An 18963-nucleotide genomic window follows, 5' to 3' on the forward strand; every position below is an offset into this window, starting at 1 on the left:
GCCTTCTAGGTACCATCTCCTTTCTTTTCACTCTGTCCTGCCCTCCTGGTATTGTTTCCTTTAATTTCATACACTCCTGATGAGCCCTATCCATACCCTGATATAATTTCCCATTCTACTGGCCATCATCTCCTAAACAGCCCTTCCTACTGGGGCCTTTGAAACAGACATTTTGTTGTGAACATATTCATCTCCATCCTCGACCTTCAGCCTAAGCACTCACTCCTCCTCCTCACAATAACTGAAGCCTGGTTTAAGCACAGTGCCCTCATTTTCCTTGGAGTCCTCCCTGATCACAGGGCTTGAATAAAATCCCTTTTCTCACAAAATACAATATTCCTAATTTTTACTCCCTAAGTAGTGGCTCTCAGCAGTATTCTTAGTGGCAAAAGTGCAGAAACAATTTAATTCAAACCTTCTTCTTAAACCACTTTCCATTGGTACAGAGCCTCAATGCCTTCACTTCAGCAAGGGAAACAGATGTTTGTTCGCACAAAAACAATTGGCATTCGATTATAGACATATTGCCTTAAATGCTAACATTTTACAAAGAGCAAATAAGTTCTTTCACTAGATATAATGAGAAAAATGTGCATTTCAATAACCTGTAAATCCCTTTGTAAGGAGAGTGAACTTTGTTTCAATCTTTCTTTCTCAGGGTCAAGATTATTTGGGGAACTCATTCTTCCAGCTGAGCCACAAAGGAAGCCCAAAATCTTTGATAATATTTATTTTTCATTTATATGAGAGACAAGATTTTACGTTTTTTTCCCCAAAAAGTATGTTTTAAAGGTAAGGACTGTACATTAACTCAAGAAGGTAAATCCTTAGAAACCCAAGAATGTGTATATTTTTCTTGATTTCTAAATCAATTTGCCCAACACCAATTATGTGTGGGATTTGAAGTTTTGACACACATAAATTGCACACTAATTGAAATAAAAACTGCATACTCTGCTTCTGTGCAGAAAGGAATATATTTCACTTTTGAAAGTTTATTCTAATCCCAAGGAGAGGAGGAGGGGAACTGTCAGAAAAAAATGGGTAAAACTTCAAATGGGTGAAAAATATGATTGAGTGTCTGGCCAGTCTACCCTTCTGAACAATTTCCACCTTTTACTGTCTTTGAATTAATTTTCAAATCTGTAAGTTCGAGAAAACTAATATAATGTAAATGATTCTTGTCCGCAGAGAATCAGGTGAATTGCGTCTAGTGGAGCATTGCCAATGGATAGACTGGTGTATCTTTTAGTAAATAAACACCACAAATCTTCAATTCCTATATTTGCATGCTGCCTTGAAGTTTCCATTAAAACGGTTTTAACATCTTATTCATTTCCTCATTAACTTGATAATAAAATCTTTGATGAAAGTGAAAGTGAAAGTCACTCTGCGATGTCGACGCTTTGTGACACCATGGATATAGTCCATGGAATTCTCCAAGCCGAAATACTGGAGTGGGCAGCTGTTCCCTTCTCCAAGGGATTTTCCCAAGCCAGGGATCGAACCCAGGTTTCTCGCATTGCAGGTGGATTATTTACCACCTGAGCCACCAGGAAAGCCCAAAATTCTTTGAGAGCATTTATTTTCCATTTATGTAAGAGTCAAGATATTACCTTTTTTCTGCCAAAAAGTATGCTTTAATAGTAAGGACTGTACATTAACTCAAGAAGGTAAGTCCTTAGAAACCCAAGAAATGTGAATAGTTTTCTTGACTTCTAAATAAAAGTCAAAGGTATTACTTGCCCCTCGAAATGCTTTGCATTTAATCTACTCAACAATTCCAAGAGGAGCATACCATAATTACTTCTGTTTTATAGATGATAAGAAGAAAGCAAAAAGAGGGGAAGTAACTTGTCTGTATTCTAACAGCTATCAAGAGGCAAAACGACTATTCAAAACTTGAGCATTCAGGCTCAAGAATGCATGTGATGAACCATCAGACAATATTGCCTTGCAAGGTGTTCTTGCCAAAACAAGACAGAATGAACCTAATTCTTAGCTAATGTTTAAAGCAGAGCTTCTCAACCAGAGCACGACCGACACTTGGGGTTAAACTGTTCTTTGCTGGGAAGTGCTGTCCTGGACACTGGAGAATGTTACTAGCATCCCGAACCTCTGCCCACTCCATGCTGGTGGCCTCTGGCCCACCACAGCAAAATCACTGACATCTTAATAAACAAATCATTGTGAAGCAGAGAGAGAAGTCTTCAAAGTCTATGAAAACCACTGAATTAATCAACAAGTTGATTTACCAGGAGAAGGCGTACTTAGCAGTGATTACCTGATGGCTGACTGTACCTCAACGGCGGGAAGGGTGTGATTTCTTGAAGGATCGGTAACCACAAACCAGAACGACACCCGCTGGGTTACATTGCAAAGTAGGACGTGGGAAATTCTGCAGATGATGAGAAGAAAAAAAAATACATTATAAGCAAAAAATACCAAATTGCATTGTAATTCCACTTCGGTGTTATGACCATCTTAAGAGGTGTCTTAGCTATGAATTAACTCATTTCTACTATTATGAAGACATGTCTTGTTAACAATAATATAGGAAATTTCCTTTATTTCCAAATCATAGGCTTGGGGATCATTCTTAAATAAGAAATTTACCAAGAGTAAAACAAACCCAAAAACAAAAGGAATGACTCAGTGGAAGGCAGCAGGAATTGCAACCTCCATCACCTGTTAGCTGACAGCATCCGTTTCCTCAACACTTGGCCTGGCCTCCCTAATACTGAAGTCTTTTCTGTTTCCTCATCAAGATCTTTCTAGTGTACCCCTCATTCAGCCTTTCACCTCTCAGAACCAGACAAATCTGCTGATCCGCTACTTGCTGCCTCTGTTGGCCACTGTCTCTGCCCTTCTCTTACTCCAGTATTGGGGTCGGCCCAATAACAGACTTTTGGACAGAGGGGCTCTAATGTTTGCAAGAGGCTTTGAACACTGCTTTTGTAGGTATCAGCTTCTAAGTGTAAACTGGAAATGTGCCTCACACTACCCTGTATTCCTGGATCATTTCTTCTTTCACAAGAAAGAAATGGCATTAGTATTTAGAGACAGTCTATATGAGTGCATGAAATGTATGAAGGTAGAAAATTACAGGAGAGTCCACACTAAACCAACATTGTCAGGGTTAAAAAATGAACCCTGAGTGACTTTCTACAGTCCTTAAGAATAAAATCTCCAAAAGTGACATTAGCAACCGTTCTAGAAGAAACACACAGCCTCTATGGATACAAGGAAATCTACTCTTTTTCCTTAAAAGAGCATTCAAGTGCATTGTGTTCTTTTTTACATAATGAAAGAGAATGCACTTCTGTCAATTTTCTGTAGTTTTCAAGACCTGGTATGTTTTTGTTGCCTAAACTTGGTCTCTATTCAACCGTGCTGAACAGAAACACAGAAAGAGTTTTGGGTGAAGTATAAAAGAACAGCTTTTACTGCTTTGCCAGGCAGAGGGGGCCACAGTGGGCTAATGCCCTCAAGATTGTGTGACCCACTCTGGAGGGGGTAGTGAGGAGTTTTATAGTGTTCAAGGAGCAGGGCATGATCACCTCATGAACAATTCTTAGATTGGTGGCATCAAGGTGAACTTTCAAGCATCATCAATTTTCAAGTTTCAACCAGTCTAGGATGTACATCCTTGTAGTCAGCAGTATTCTTCAAATGGAGGGAGTTGTGCTCTTGCCAGCTCAGTCACTCAGTCCTGTCTGATTCTGGGACCCTATGGACTGCAGCGCACCAGGTTGCTCTGTCCATTGGATTTCCCAGGCAAGACTACTGGAGTGGTTCACCATTCCCTCTGCGTGGGGCCTTCCCAATGCAGGGATCGAACCTGGGTTTCCTGCCTCTCCTGCATTGGCAGGCAGATTTTTTTTTACCACGAAGACACCCCAAAAGCCCTGAGGGGTGGGGAGTCACCCTCCTGTAAAAACAGTTTAGTAATGTGTTTCAGGCCTTTATCTGTATCTTTCAGGGAACTGGGAGTCAAGTGATTCTGCTATGTCGCCGAATTACAGTCTAAACTCTTACCAGTTCCCTAACCCAAAAGTTATTCTTTGTGTCTATATCTTCACATTGCCCAATCATTATCTTTTTCACTCATTCTTTTACTTCAAAAGACAAGAACACAAAAACGTGTACACTGTTTCATTTTTGTCCCTTCAAATATAAAGTGCAAGGATTTCAGGCACTGCTAGGCTGATCTGCCCAGAGCCAAGATCCAGAGCCTGCAGCGCAAGCTTGGAGGAACCACTCTGCTCAGAGGGCAGGGGCAGCCGCTGAGGTCCTGCGTCTGGGGGCACATTCCTAGTGTGCGCAGGACCCTGAGCCCAGAGAACCCCGAGGTGCCAACGCCACACACGCCAGCCTGTAGCCGGATGCCAACGGTCGCCTGAGAGTCTTGAGCTTCACATCTGCTGACCTCGGTCGCCTAGAAGCCAAAGCAGCGTGAAGATCCGACCCGCCACCAGGCCAGCATGGGCAGCTTCCTGAGCAGGTACCTGGGCTGCTGGCTGGGCACAGACAAGGCCGCGCAGCCCCGCTTCCCACGGCCCAGGCCCGCCCGCCTCCCGCCGGGCCGGGACCCAGGCCGCGTCCGGTCGGTCCGCCGCGCTCACCGGGCCCGCAGCAGCCGGCATCGGGACGACTCGCCCGCCTTGTACCGCAGGCTGGCCCGCAGGGCCTTGGTGTCCCAGGCCTGGAGGAGTTTTCCCAGCTGGCTGCTCCTCCACCACTTCATGGGGCTGAGCTTTTCCCGCCATCGTAAGACTTCCAGGAAGACTCGCCGGTGCAACGGCCGCCACCACCGCAGCAGACGGAGACAGGTGACCATCCAGATCACCCTCCCTGAGCGCACGGGCAGCGTCTACACGTGTCTGCCCAGACCGGAGCAACCGGATCTCTGTGCCAATGAGACCGGACTGAGGCCCCTCAGTAGATGCCAGAAAGGAAAAAGGAGCTTTGACGAGCCTCAATTGTTTGACTGTCCTGAGACCAAGAGAAGGAGGCAGAGTCCGGAGCCCAGGCTGTCCGCCTTCCAGCCCGTGTGGAGGAATGGAGTGGTTCCTGCCTTTGTGCCCAAGCCGGGGCCTCTGAGGAGCAGCTTCTACTACGGGTGCAACAGCGTCTGAGGACATTGAGCAGCGGCCAGACCTCCCGCCTTGCCTGAGCATTCCCTGTCTGCAGCCCACCCTGCTCCAAGGCCAGCACCCCCCCCATCTCTCCCCATCTGCCACCCCCAACCCCCAGGGCAGAGTCACAGAGCCTCCCTGCAGAGATAGGAGCAGATCGGCACTCTGTCCTGGGACTCCTGCAGCCTGATGTCCCCCTCGCGTCCAGGGAGTCAGGGCCCGGCCACCACCTCCCCATGAAACTCCCACCCACAGTTCTTTTTACCCAGCTGAGCCCTGCCCCACCCCTGCCTGAGTCACATATACCGCCAAGCCACCTCCCTCACCCCAGCCAGCACATCAGCGCAGCCCCCGAGCCACCCCTCCACCCTGCAGAGCCCACACTGAGGGGGCACCGCTAATTCCCAGCCTTCACTCCTTGCTGCCTTTTCCCCCAAGAAGACCCTTCTCAGGAAGGTGTGCTTTTCCCTCTATAACCTTAATAGAGGTTAAAGGTTGTTCTTCTTTTAAATAATAATAAAGTTTCATTATTACTATGAGGATTGTCATGTCTTCCTTTCAAATATTAGGATTTTATCCAGTGTGTTTTCTCCACCTTGGTTCTGTTGGGGCCAGACAATTCTCTGTGGGGTGCAGACCTCGGCATCATAGGGTTTTAGCAGAAACCCTGGTATCTCCCCTCTGGGTTTTCCTGGTGGTTCAGTTGGTAAAGAATCTGCCTGCAATGCGGGAGACCTGGGTTCAATTCCTGGGTTTGAAAGATGTGCTGGAGAAAGGAATGGCTACCACTCCAGTATTCTGGCCTGGAGAATTTCATGGACAGAGGAGCCTGGCAAACTACAGTCCATGCGGTCGCAAAGAATTAGACACGACTGAGAGACTTTCACTCACTCTCTGGTACCTCTCCTCTAGGTGACAGCACATAACCTACTTTGTGAAAATCAAAGCTGTCTCCAGTCACTGCCAGATATTGCCGGCGGGGTGGGATGGGGGCATGGTCCTGATGACACTGGTGGAGAATCACTGAGGGACAGTGACCTCTACTGGCAGAACTCTCAAGCCTGGTTTCCCAACTCATGCCTTTTTCAAAGACACAGAGCTGAACAAAATGAAATGGTGTGTGCTGGCCATTAACATATCCCCCAGCTTATAGAATGCTTGGGGTATGAATGACTCATGTTTGGGGCCTTATTAACAGGAGACCCCGGTTCAACTCCTGGGTCGAGAAGATCCCCAGGAGAAGGCATGGCAACCCACTCTAGATTTCTTGCCTGGAGAATCCCCACGGACAGAGGAGCCTGGTGGGTGGCAGTCCATGCAGTGGCAGAGTCGGACACAACTAAGCACACAGCACCTAACAATCAGACAATGCAACTGTTAAAAAGGAGGTACTCATTCATCATCTTCCGGTTGGCAAGACTCAAAAAGGTGATTAATATCAAATGCTGGGAAGGATGCAGACAATTGGAATCCCAGGCAGTGCTGTGGGCATCAACGGGTCCAGCCCTTCTGAAGCGGCATTTGGAAGTGTTTCCTTGAACACAGTGGGGCCACCAGAAACACTCTTCCACCCACTCACATGCCCCCCGACACACATACACAGATGGTGAGGCGGTTCTTGCCAGCCCCCTTAGTCAGCTCAGAGAATTGGAAGAACCTAAATGTCCACTAAAAGAGGAAGGGATAAAGTCAATATGGTATTGCTACCAAGGAACAACTATTCCACAGATTTAAGGAAGGAAAGAGCCTAGGGGTTCCTTCATGGCTGGGTTTGGGCCCGATAATTCTATGCTGTGGACGCCCTGTGGGTTGCATGACGTGTAGCAGCAAACCGGGCCTCTAAGGCCTAGGTATCATCAGGACATCCTCCAGTAACAACACTCAAACATGTCTCCAGACATTGCCAAACATTCCCTGAAGGACAGAAATGACCCCTAGTTGAAAACTACTGAGCTACATTTTTTTTTAAGGTAAAAACTCAAAAATACACTGTCAAGTGAAAAAGATGGGGAGTGGCATATTATGGGTAGCACAAGTCATTCCTATCAATTAAGTAAATACAAAGTAACAAGCTGGCATAATAGAGGAGGCCAAAACCAAGTAAGGGGTCATTTGGACACTTTGCCTGTATTATTCCTTCCATCTGAAGCATATTTACATACTGTTCAAACATGAATTTCAAAATATTGCCCTTTAGAGAGTTGGAAGATAAGCTATAAAGAGCAAAGTCCCTTCTCCATCCCAGTGAGTACGGTTTCTAAGAGGGCAGAGACAGAAGGTAAACACGTAAATGAACGTGCACACTGACAGGCGGGGAGGCGTGCTATGAGGAGAAACAAGGCAGGAGAAGGCATGCACACGACTCCATCCACACACTGGGGCCACAAACGCTTCCTCTGTCCCCATCACCAGGAAACTCCACTGTCGCTTCCCACGAATTCCAATTCTTCATTCAGAGTTTTCACCAGGTGCAACTCTGGCTAAACACAGCACCTCAGCAAATAAAAGGAAAAGCTGTTATCTACTTAGAAATAAAGATTTCCGAATCATTAAAATTGTTCCTATACTTGTTAAAGCCAACATTTTCTATGGAGACAGTTACTGTTACATAGCAAAGGTCCTGGGCCGAAATTCAATAAATCAAGCTTTTATTTTGAAGTTTACTACCTGCCCTTTGCTAGACTTGAGACAAGGCATTTCACTCTGCATCATTTACTAGAAAGGGACTGGGACCTTTGTGTGTCAGTGAGGGTGCCGCTGACATTTTGAGGGGGAAATTCCTCCTGATGTGTGGCTCTCCTGAGCTCAGCACTGCGTTGATTATCTCTCCTCTCCACTGGCTCAATGCCAAGGCATCTATAGATAGGCATGCCCCAAGACACACCGCATTTCCATATGCCACCTGGAGGTGCTATCTGGATGCAGCACGTACCACATGCAGGTGACAGACACTGAGAAATCGCTTCAAAAGTGACAAGGTCATGAAAAACAAAGCAAGTTGCAGATGGTGTCCTAGAATGGATTAGAATAAAAACGGGTGCTCTGGGGAAAAAAAAGGACACAGGTTTCAAAAAACGGAAAAAAAATTCATAGTTTAATAATATTGAATTCACCTTAATTTCTTAACTTTGATATATCTGTCATGGTGATTTAACCCATTAGGAAACAGGTCTAGAGCAGAGTTTCTCAACCTCAGTACTGTTAACATTTTAACCTAAATAACTCTTGCCAGTAGCACATCCAACTGTGAAAACCAAAATGCTCAGATATTTCCACATATCCTTGGGAGCAATGAAAGGATGAAGTACCCCCAGGTGGAGGGGCCCTGGTACACAGGAGTTTCGTATTACTTTGCAACTCTTTTGGAAGTATATATATAGATAAATAGAGATATCTTTGTCAAATTTATATAAAGATATACACATATTCAGAGAAATAGAGGAAAAATGTACACATATTCATAGAAACAGAAGAGCAAAGCAGTGATCTTTAAAGTTACCTGAGCATCGTAAACTGATCTCTAAGAATAAAACAAGACAATGGAAAAGTAACAGTTCTTACTGGCTTCATTGATAACCACATAACAGATACAAATGTACTTTGAAAATAAGCTGAATTCAACCGAAAGATATTGAGTTCATCTGTATAATAGTGGCCTTAATAATTACGCAAAATTTTTTAACAGTAGTTCTTTTACATACTCAAATGGGCCAAGTATTTATTAGGATATCTCCCATTCTATGTCTTAAGAAGCATCATTTCTCCAAAATTGATATGAGCAAAATGGTGATTAGTTTTAGCTCCTTGGGTCTTCCTCAATAGAAGAACATGTAAGTATCTCCTACATCATACATCATGGTTTGGCCAAAAAAAGCAAGCCTAAGGCTTTAACCAAACACACCAGCAAGCTTGTGGTCTACAAATAACTACAGAAACAGAATTACAGAGATGTGTTTCCATTTTGTTCCGATTGAAGCAGCTGACCTAAGATGGAGTAAGCCTACTTCCTAGAGTAGCAAGACTGTGGGGAAAGGGCCAGGGGAAAGCACACGCCTGCTTCTGGAGGCAGCTGCAAAGCAGAGGCTTCATGTGAAGATGGACATGCCCCCGTGGGCTGGGGCTGCCTCCTGGTTTGGAAGATCCTTTGAGAAATTAACCACTGTCTTCGTTGCCACAGGGGTAAGACACTGAAGTCCAACACGAGATAAACCACAGGTGGAGAGAGATCCTTCTACTGTGACCATCCCCACTACGCTCACCGAAGGAGTATCTGTCCAGGGTAGTCGGGTGCAACAAGAGGGAGAAATGGGGGGTGGGACACCGTCTTCTCCTGTCCACTGTAGCCCAGGAGATGGGCCCCTGGGTTAAGAGCCAGGATGTTAGGCAGTCTTCATTCACTCACAGATGCTCACTAAGAGCTAACAATGATTGGCTATTATGGTTAGGGAGGGTTAGGAGACTTCAACTGCAAGGGCATTTAGTGCTATTAAGACTCTTGGAGAGGGTGAGATGTATGGAGAGAGTAACATGGAAACTTACATTACCATCTCTAAAATAGGTCATTTCAGTTCAGTTCAGTCGCTCAGTCCTTCTGACTCTATGAGACCCCATGGACTGCAGCCTGTCAGGCTTCGCTGTCCTTCACCAACTCCCGGAGCCTCCTCAAATTCAGTCCATTGAGTCGGTGATGCCATCCAACTATCTCATTCTCTGTTGTCCCCGTCTTCTCCTGCCTTCAATCTTTCTCAGCATCAGGGTCTTTTCCACTGAGTCAGCTCTTCCCATCAGATGGACAAAGTATTGGAACTTCAGCTTCAGCATCAGTCCTTCCAATGAATATTCAGCACTGACTGGTTTGATCTCCTTGCAGTCCAAGGGACTCTCAAGAGTCTTCTCCAACACCACAGTTGAAAAGCATCAATTCTTCATTGCTCAGCTTTCTTTATAGTCCATACATGACCACCGGAAAAACCATAGCTTTGATTAGACAGACCTTTGTCGGCAAAGTCAAGGAGCGGCAGCTGTGACGGCACATGAGTTTTGCCAAGAGAATGCACTGGTCCTAGCAAACACCCTCTTCCAACAACACAAGGGAAGACTCTACACATGGACATCACCAGATGGCCAACACCAAAATCAGACTGATTATATTCTTTGTAGCCAAATATGGAGAAGCTCTATACAGTCAGCAAAAACAAGACCGGGAGCTGACTATGGCTCAGATCATGAACTCCTTATTGCCAAATTCAGACTTAAATTGAAGAAAGTGGGGAAAACCACTAGACCATTCAGTATGGCCTAAATCAAATCCCTTATGAGTAGACAGTGGAAGTGACAAACAGATTTAAGCAACTAGATCTGATAGACAGAGTGCCTCATGAACTATGGACAGAGGTTCGTGATGTTGTACAGGAGACAGGAATCAACACCATCTCCAAGAAGAAGAAATGCAAAAAGGCAAAATGGCTGTCTGAGGAGGCTTTACAAATACCTCTGAAAAGAAGAGAAGCGAAAAGCAAAAGAGAGAAGGGCAGATATACCCATTTGAATGCAGAGTTCCAAAGAATAGCAAGGAGAGATAAGAAAGCTTTTCTCAGCGACCAATGCAAAGAAATAGAGGAAAACAATAGAATGGGAAAGACTAGAGATCTCTTCAAGAAAATTAGAGATACCAAGGGAACATTTCACGCAAAGATGGGCTCAATAAAGGACAGAAATGGTAAGGACCTAACAGAAGCAGAAGATATTAAGAAGAGGTGGCAAGAATACAGAGAAGAACTGCACACAAAAGATCTTCACGACCCAAATAATCACGATGGTGTGATCACTCACACTCACCTAGAGCTATACTTCCTGGAATGTGAAGTCAAGTAGGCCTTAAAAAGCATCACTACAAAGCTAGTGGAGGTGATGGAATTCCAGTTGAGCTAGTTCAAATCCTAAAAGATGATGCTGTGAAAGTGCTGCACTCAATATGTCAGCAAATTCGGAAAACTCAGCAGTGGCCACATGACTGGAAAAGGTCAGTTTTCATTCCAATCCCAAAGAAAGGCAATCCCAAAGAATGCTCAAATTACCGCACAATTGCACTCATCTCACACACTAGCAAAGTAATGCTCAAAATTCTCCAAGCCACACTTCAGCAATATGTGAACCGTGAACTTCCAGATGTTCAAGCTGGCATTAGATAAGGCAGAGGAAACAGAGATCAAATTGCCAACATTCGCTGGATCATCGAAAAAGCAAGAGAGTTCCAGAATAACATCTATTTCTGCTTTATTGACTATGCCAAAGCCTTTGACTGTTGGATCACAATAAACTGTGGGAAGTTCTGAAGGAGATGGGAATACTAGACCACCTGACCTGTCTCCTGAGAAATGTGTATGCAGGTCAGGAAGCAACAGTTAGAACTGGACATGGAACAACAGACTGGTTCCAAATAGGAAAAGGAGTACGTCAAGGCTGTATATTGTCACCCTGCTTATTTAACTTATATGCAGAGTACATCATAAGAAACGCTGGGCTGGATGAAGCACAAGCTGGAATCAAGATTGCCGGGAGAAATATCAATAACCTCATATATGCAGATGACACCACCCTTATGGCAGAAAGCAAAGAAGAACTAAAGAGCCTCTTGATGAAAGTAAAAGAGGAGAGTGAAAAAGTTGGCTTAAAGCTCAACATTCAAAAAACTAAGATCATGGCATCCTGTCCCATCACTTCATGGCAAATAGATGGGGAAACAGTGGAAACAGTGGATGACTTTATTTTTTGGGGCTCCAAAATCACTGCAGATGGTGAGTGCAGCCATGAAATTAAAAGACGCTTACTCCTTGGAAGGAAAGTTATGACCAACCTAGATACCATATTAAAAAGCAGAGACATTACTTGGTCAACGAAGGTCCGTCTAGTCACGGCCAGTGGTCATGTATGGATGTCAGAGTTGGACTATAAAGAAAGCTGAGTGTCAAAGAACTGATGCTTTTGAACTCTGATGTTGGAGAAGACTCTTGAGAGTCCCTTGGACTGCAAGGAGATCCAACCAGTCCATCCTAAAGGAGATCAGTCCTGGGTGTTCATTGGAAGGCCTGATGTTGAAGCTGAAACTCCAATACTTTGGCCACCTGATGTGAAGAGCTGACTCGTTTGAAAAGACGCTGATGCTGGGAAAGATTGAGGGCAGGAGGAGAAGGGGATGACAGAGCATGAGATGGTTGGATGGCATCACCGACTCAATGGACACGGGTTTGGGTAGACTCTGGGAGTTGATGATGGACAGGGAGGCCTGGCATGCTGCAGTCCACGGGATCACAAAGAGTCGGAAACGACTGAGTGACTGAAGTGAGATGAACTGAACTGTCAGCAAAGTAATTTCTCTGCTTTTTAAATTTTGTCTATGTTGGTCATACCTTTTCTTCCAAGGAGGAAGCATCTTTTAATTTCATGGCTGCAGTTGCCATCTCCAGTGATTCTGGAGCCCAAGAAAATAAAGTCTGTCATTGTTTCCATTATTTCTCCATCTCTTTGCCATGAAGTGATGGGACTGGATGCCATGATCTTAGTTTTTTGAATGTTCAGTTTTAAGCCAGCTTTAAGCCAGTAAAATATGTAGCCAGTAGGAATCTGTTTTATGACTCATGGGAATTTAGAACTCAGGAGCTCGGTATCAACCTAGAGGGGTGGGATGTGAAGGGAGATGTAGGGAGGTTCAAGCGGGAGGTGGCACGTGCACTATGCCTGATTCATGTTGAGGTTTGACAGAAAACAACTAGATTCTGTAAGCAAATATCCTTCAATTAAAAAAAATAAATTTTTTAAAAAAAGACTGTTGAAGTTCAAGTTCACAGTGAGAGCCTAACAAAAGATTAAATCCAACATGGGAGCCAAAACTCCCAAGATGCCAGAATCTGCCCACCATCTCCACGCTCCATCTGAGAATTGACCGAGGATCATGGGGAGAGCAAGGACTTCTGAATTCCATGTGACTTGTCCATAGTCTTTGTCAGGAGGGGTTCTAAATTTTACCCACAGGAGAACTTCATAGACTAAGCTTTGAACACCATTTTCAATTTTATCAGCTGACATCCCCTGGGAGCCTATCAAACACCCTGTCCATCAGCAACACAAGACTTCTCCGGGCCTGGGGCCTGAGGCCAAGGCACAGGTCTACCCTACACTGTGTGGCCCTGTATTCCCAAAGAGCCGTCCATGTGGACACTCAGCGACTGCGAAATGGATGGATGGATGAACTAACAGAATGGAGAAATGAGCTCCATTGGTTTTATTCACTGTTCCTACATTATCCCAAAAAGAGAGTAACAGAGAAACTAAGTTGGGGGTAGCATAGCTATAATAGAAAAGGAATAAAGGAAAGGAGGGAGCTTTCTTTCCCAAACCTTTCTTCCCCAGTCACAAATATTCAGACAACATAACACAGAGGACTCTCTAGTATACGAAGACTCCTGAATATGGTGCAGATAGAAAGAGCCAAGAGGAAGTGTACATGTAAAGAAAGCTGGTGCTAAAGTAAGTAACATGAAGACTGATTTACAGATTTCAGTAGATAATTTACTTAGCGACCAAAAGATGCAAATTCCTTCCATTTATACATCATGTCCAACCAGCATGACTTCTTCCATGACTTTTCATCCCAAAGTGACCACAGTGACTGTCCTCTAGGGTTTGCATGAAATGAAAAATCGGCCAACAGCACTAACTGAACTAAACATGTCTTTTAAAGCATGTTCTGATGTAATAAATAAACAGAAATGCCTAAATCTTTAAAAGTTCTCATCACGAGAAAAATATCTTATCACAATGTATGGTGACAGATGTTAACCATTGTGGTGATCATCTCACAATCACACAAATATCAAGCCATTATGGTTTACACTTGCAGCTCACATAATGGGATCTATTACGCTTCAGTAAAAATAAATAGAGTGAAATTGCACTAGCACTGCTAAATAGAAAAGTATCATACATTTTCAAGATTTGTAAATACACATGGGTCTGATGGAATTCTTTGTATTCACTTGAATAATAATTTTGTTAAACTGTGTCAGAAACAGTAATACTTAGGCATTAACAATTGCTTCTGTCAGCAAACCACTAACAAGATGGAAATGTCCACTCCCTTTCCTAAAGTGTGGGGAGCCCTGGACTGAAGGTAACTGTCTAAGAACTGGCTCCGCTGCTACTTCTCATCAAAGGCAGCAGACAAGGCCAACTGGGCTGAGAAGAATCGGGCTCTTGTTTCTTGAAATCAAAGGACTAAATAGGAGCTGGGCTGCTATTTTACAAGCACAAGACCGTTAATCCCCTTACCATGGATACAAGAGCATGTTGTTCCTTCTTAGATCACAAGGCTTCTCCCTGAATAATCAGAGGAAGAAATTCATTCTGTGCCCTACATCATTTTACTCAGAAAGAGAACACTGTGCTTGAGTTACACTTCTACTTCTCTGCTAAAAATGATCAATTATCCTATAAAAACATTATTTGAGTCAAGGAGGCAGATAAACGTCTCAGTTGACCTGGAAAATGGACTAGAATTTCATCATAATTTCCTGAGATAATACTTGCAACATTTAAAACTTCCTGTGAAAATCTTTTCAAAAATCTGGACTAAACTTTACAACAAAACCTTGAAAACACCTGTTTACTATCTTCAAAGTCCCGAGAACACTTAACACAACCTGATCTAATAAAAGCAGAAGTTTCTACCACTTAGTTTTTTTACTTGCATCATCCACTCTACTTTTAAGAAAAGTCAAGGAAGAGCAAAAAGCCACCTGATATCAAGATCTGTAAGTAATGATTTCAAAGGAATTGGTTCTGTCACGTTTCATTCATCTTCCACGTCTCTCTGGGCCAGCTTCTCGGGAATGTCCTTGGCGGGACCTGGATTTTCCCATCACTGAACTCTCAGGGCCTATGTCGCAGCCTGCACAGCGGGCTTCCGAGAGCAGCTACCAACTTCTCTGGCTTGCGCCCAGCAGTGCAGCACACGCAGCCTCAGGAGAGCGCAGTAGGAGTCTTCTGCTCCTCACGTCGCTGCCTTGGGTGCTGTCAGCTCTTTCTCTCCTCCACTCCCTGCAGCACCTGGGGGGACTGATGGAGCCGGCGTGTCATTTCTGGGTGTTTAAGAGCTCAGGCCAGTCTGATCAAAACCTAGATCAACTGTCTTCCCACCACTAACACCCAGCTTCCCTCCCCCACTGGGCTGGCCTGTGCAGGATGCATTCTGCTCTCCAGGCTCCACTCCTCCTGCCCAGAGCCCCTGACCTCCCCCACTCCTGCTCACTGAGGGATGGAAAAGGGACAGGGGAGGGGGCGGGGATCTGCAGGAGAGGAAAAGGCCAGCTTTGGTTCCCCAGGTGGGCTCCCCGTGCGCCCCCTGCCTGATGGTGGCCTCATCACGGCGCGCCCTCCTGTCCATCCAGACTGCACTTGGGGCCTTCGGAGAAGGTGTGGCGACCTCTGCACTGGCCCTTTCCCTGGCACAGACGATGGCTTCCATCTCGCCCTGCCTGCCCACTCTCCGCCTTCCCTGGGCCCTGCACGTGGATCTTGGGCCCCACAGGCCCGTCCAGCTCCCTTCAGTGGCCTCCACTTGGCCCCAGCAGCCATCCGGGCGCAGACTGCTGGCAAAGCTGCCCCCCTCTCTCTCATGCAGGCTCGAGCTGGCCTTCACCTTCAGCCTTCTCCAGCTGAGGGGCAGGCACCAGTCTCCATCCCACCCACAGGACGGTCTCGGCGCCTGGGTCCACCGTCACCAGAGCTCCAGGTGCTGCCACTCTCATGCTACTCCTTGAATCGTGTGCAGGTTGGGGAGCGACGTGCCCATCTCTCCTCTCACAGACGACTCCTCTCTCTACTGGCGGCTCTGCGTGACCTGAGGTGGGCAGGCGAGCAGGCAAGGTTGGCACTGCTGTGGCCGGGGCACCAGCTCCTCACGTGGACCCAGCTGTCAGCTCCCTGTGGGCTGCGAGTGCAGACCGCTGCCACCCATCCCACCCGTCCTCCGGGGAGGGTGGTGGGGACACCCCACTCCCTCTCTGCAGGCCCACACCTCTGCTTCTGGGACCCCTGACCTTCTCTTCCACTGCCTGCGTGGGGTCATGGTGCCTGGACGTAAGTCCTGCATGGAGCCGGCCAGGACCTCACCCTAGTAGGAACACCGTCCTGCAGAGTCCATCCCAGTTCTACTGGGTCAAGGGTAGGACGCTCACAGATTCCTAAATATGCAGAGGAGACACTAGCCCTGTGTCATGGAGGTGATCATGCTTGATAGAAGAGATACTGTAGTTAGGACTGGGTAAAAGCTGGGAAGAAATTGAGAGTCTTCATTACTCTGTTCATTGCTATCTTTAGTGAGTTGTTGTTGAGTTGCTAAGTCATGTTGACTCTTTGTGACCCCATGGACTATAGCCCTCCAGGCTCCTCTGTTCATGGGATTCTATAGGCAAGAATACTGGAGTGTGTTGCCGTGCTCTCCTCCAGCGGATCTTCCTGACCCAGGTATCGAACCTGTGTCTCCAGGGTCTCCTGCATGGGCAGGGAGGTTCTTTATCACTGAGCCACCAGGGTAGCCCTCATTAGTGAGTTGTTCTTTACATTTTCCATCCAGTGCACCTCAGTATCTCTAAGTTTTCTGCAATATCCATAGAATAAGCAATGATGTGGCAGGAAAAAAAAATTTAAAAGCTGGCAAATGTTCACGATTTGCATCCTGAAGCCATCCTCAAAGGGATACGTCCCACTCTCTAGAATTCAATCTGCCTGACCCTAGCACGAAAAGACCTCTTTAAGGCAGATTTAAAATCTGATCCATTTGCCAAGCTGCTGGTGTTTTTCTGTTACCTGTCACACTTGGGAGAGGCATTCTGACTGGGACGTTGTTTTCAATCCATCTTGTGTCATGTGGTCCCCTTTCCCAGAGGGCCACCTGCTCATGTAAAGATGCAGCCACCTTTAGGGCAGCACATGTAGAATTGGGCCCAGCACCTGTACTGCATCTTAAACACATCCTGATTCATTAGGCAGCCCTCATCACTCAGCCTTCTGACAGCAGTACTGCAAAGACTCAAACTGAGCATTTACCAGAAAAAATTTGTTGAATCCCAATCTAGTTTTGCACTTTTCAATTTTTTCCACTGACATCGGCAACAAAAGGTACTATAAATAGCCTATGTACCCAGTTAAAACATCTCAGCAAATAAACCAGATCATATATTCATAGACTCCTACAAGGCGCAGGCTTGAGAAAATAAAAAATTTCAAAAGTGAATTTCTCAAAATTAATCTAAAATATTATGAATTTAAATTAACTTTTCCTAAGAATGAAAGCATGATTTAACATAGTCACAAGATGAAATTTTGCACTCAGAGGAAGTAAGAGTATAATAAAAAACAGTATGTATAAATTCTGCTAATCAAGAATAACAGTAAGATTAAAAGAGACTAGTTGAGGCGTTTTAGCATTGTAAGATGACCAACGGCTTTTTTTCTTATGTTTTTCATTTTTTTTAATTGAGGTATAGTTTATGTACAATATTATATATATTTCAGGGGTACAACATATTGATTCACAATTTTAAAGGCTATACTCCATTTATAGTTATAAAATATTGGCTATATTTTCTGTGCTACACAATATATCCTTGTGGCTTATTTATTTTATATACAACAAACTCTACCTCTTAATCCCATGCCGCTGTCTTGTCCTTCCCCCTTCCCTCTCCCCTTTGGCAGTCACTAGGTTGTTCTCTGTATCTGAGTCTGTTTCTTTTTGTTATATTCACAAGTCTGCTTTATTTTTTAGATTCCACATAGAAGTGATAACACACAGTATGTGTCTGACTTAATTTCACTAAACATAATACCCTCCCAAGTACATCCACATTGTTGCAAATGGTAAAATTTCACTCTTTTTTCTCGCAGAGTAGTATTCCATTTGTGTGTGTGTGTGTGTGTACACAACATCTTCTATATCTGTTCATTTGCTGATGGGCACTTAGGTTGCTTCTGTAGCTTGGCTAATGTAAATAACATTGCTATGAACATTGGGATGTGTGTATCTTTTGGAATTAGTATGTTTCTTTCTTCTGATGTATAACCAGGAATGGTCTGCTGGGTCATATGGTAATTCTATTTTTAGGGTTTTTTTTTAAACTTTTTGAAAATAGCATCTTTAAAGTTTTTGCAGAGGTAAAATATTAAACTTAAAATAGGTCTTAGTACATCAAAATACTAAGTTCTCTAACTGTATTTCAAGATGGTCTTTAAAACATAATATCCCATAAATTACAGAAGAGCAACCTTGGTCTGCAATTGTACAGAATGAATTTTTACAAACATAATGAATATATTTATGCCCTTACACATATTTTTAGTTTTTTGAGGAAACTCCATACTGTTTTCCATAGTAGCTGCACCAATTTACATCCCTACCAACAGAGTACTAAGGTTCCCTTTTCTCCTTGTGTTTTTCCTTTTTGATTTTTTAGAAGGCAATCTTCTACTTTTTTTATTTTAAAAAGGATATTAATATCATTTCAGAAAGAATGCTTCAGTTTAAAGGCGTAAGATAAAAGTAAATATATCTTTTCTAAAAATCTATAAAATAGGAGTAGAGTTCACTTAGGCAATTTTTTTTACCTTACATCCCCTTCTTTTAATTTTCTGAATCATGTGAATATGTTACACATCTTAAAATACGTGTGAGTGTGAACACACAAATCCACATATTGTATGTTTATTTTGTTCCTCCAAATGTTATTCTTCTGTTTTATTCCTTATACTCACAGCTCATGCATAATAC

At 44.3% G+C, this 18963-nt stretch overlaps 2 protein-coding genes across 14 annotated transcripts in view; both read right to left on the bottom strand.

Moving 5' to 3' along the window:
* The window catches only part of LOC122434824 (collectrin-like), an 88184-nt gene that overhangs the window by 9247 nt on the left and 59974 nt on the right, over positions 1–18963 (bottom strand). The window lies entirely within an intron of this gene.
* The window catches only part of LOC122434827 (collectrin), a 35566-nt gene continuing 18868 nt past the window's right edge, over positions 2266–18963 (bottom strand). For 6 of the 12 annotated variants that reach the window (XR_006267470.1, XR_006267472.1, XR_006267471.1 and 3 more), the window contains one exon: positions 5941–7631. Coding sequence is in view for 2 of the 12 variants with exons in the window: in XM_043458564.1 (XP_043314499.1) it covers positions 15110–15251 (142 nt within the window). In the remaining 10 variants the exon portion in view is untranslated. Of the gene's footprint in view, positions 2399–5940; positions 7632–14888; positions 15252–18963 lie in introns of those variants that run through there. The other 6 variants (XM_043458565.1, XR_006267466.1, XM_043458568.1 and 3 more) reach the window with 6 other exon arrangements.

The sequence above is a fragment of the Cervus canadensis genome, chromosome X (genome assembly GCF_019320065.1).
Source record: "Cervus canadensis isolate Bull #8, Minnesota chromosome X, ASM1932006v1, whole genome shotgun sequence".
In the NCBI taxonomy this organism is placed as follows: Eukaryota; Metazoa; Chordata; class Mammalia; order Artiodactyla; family Cervidae; genus Cervus; species Cervus canadensis.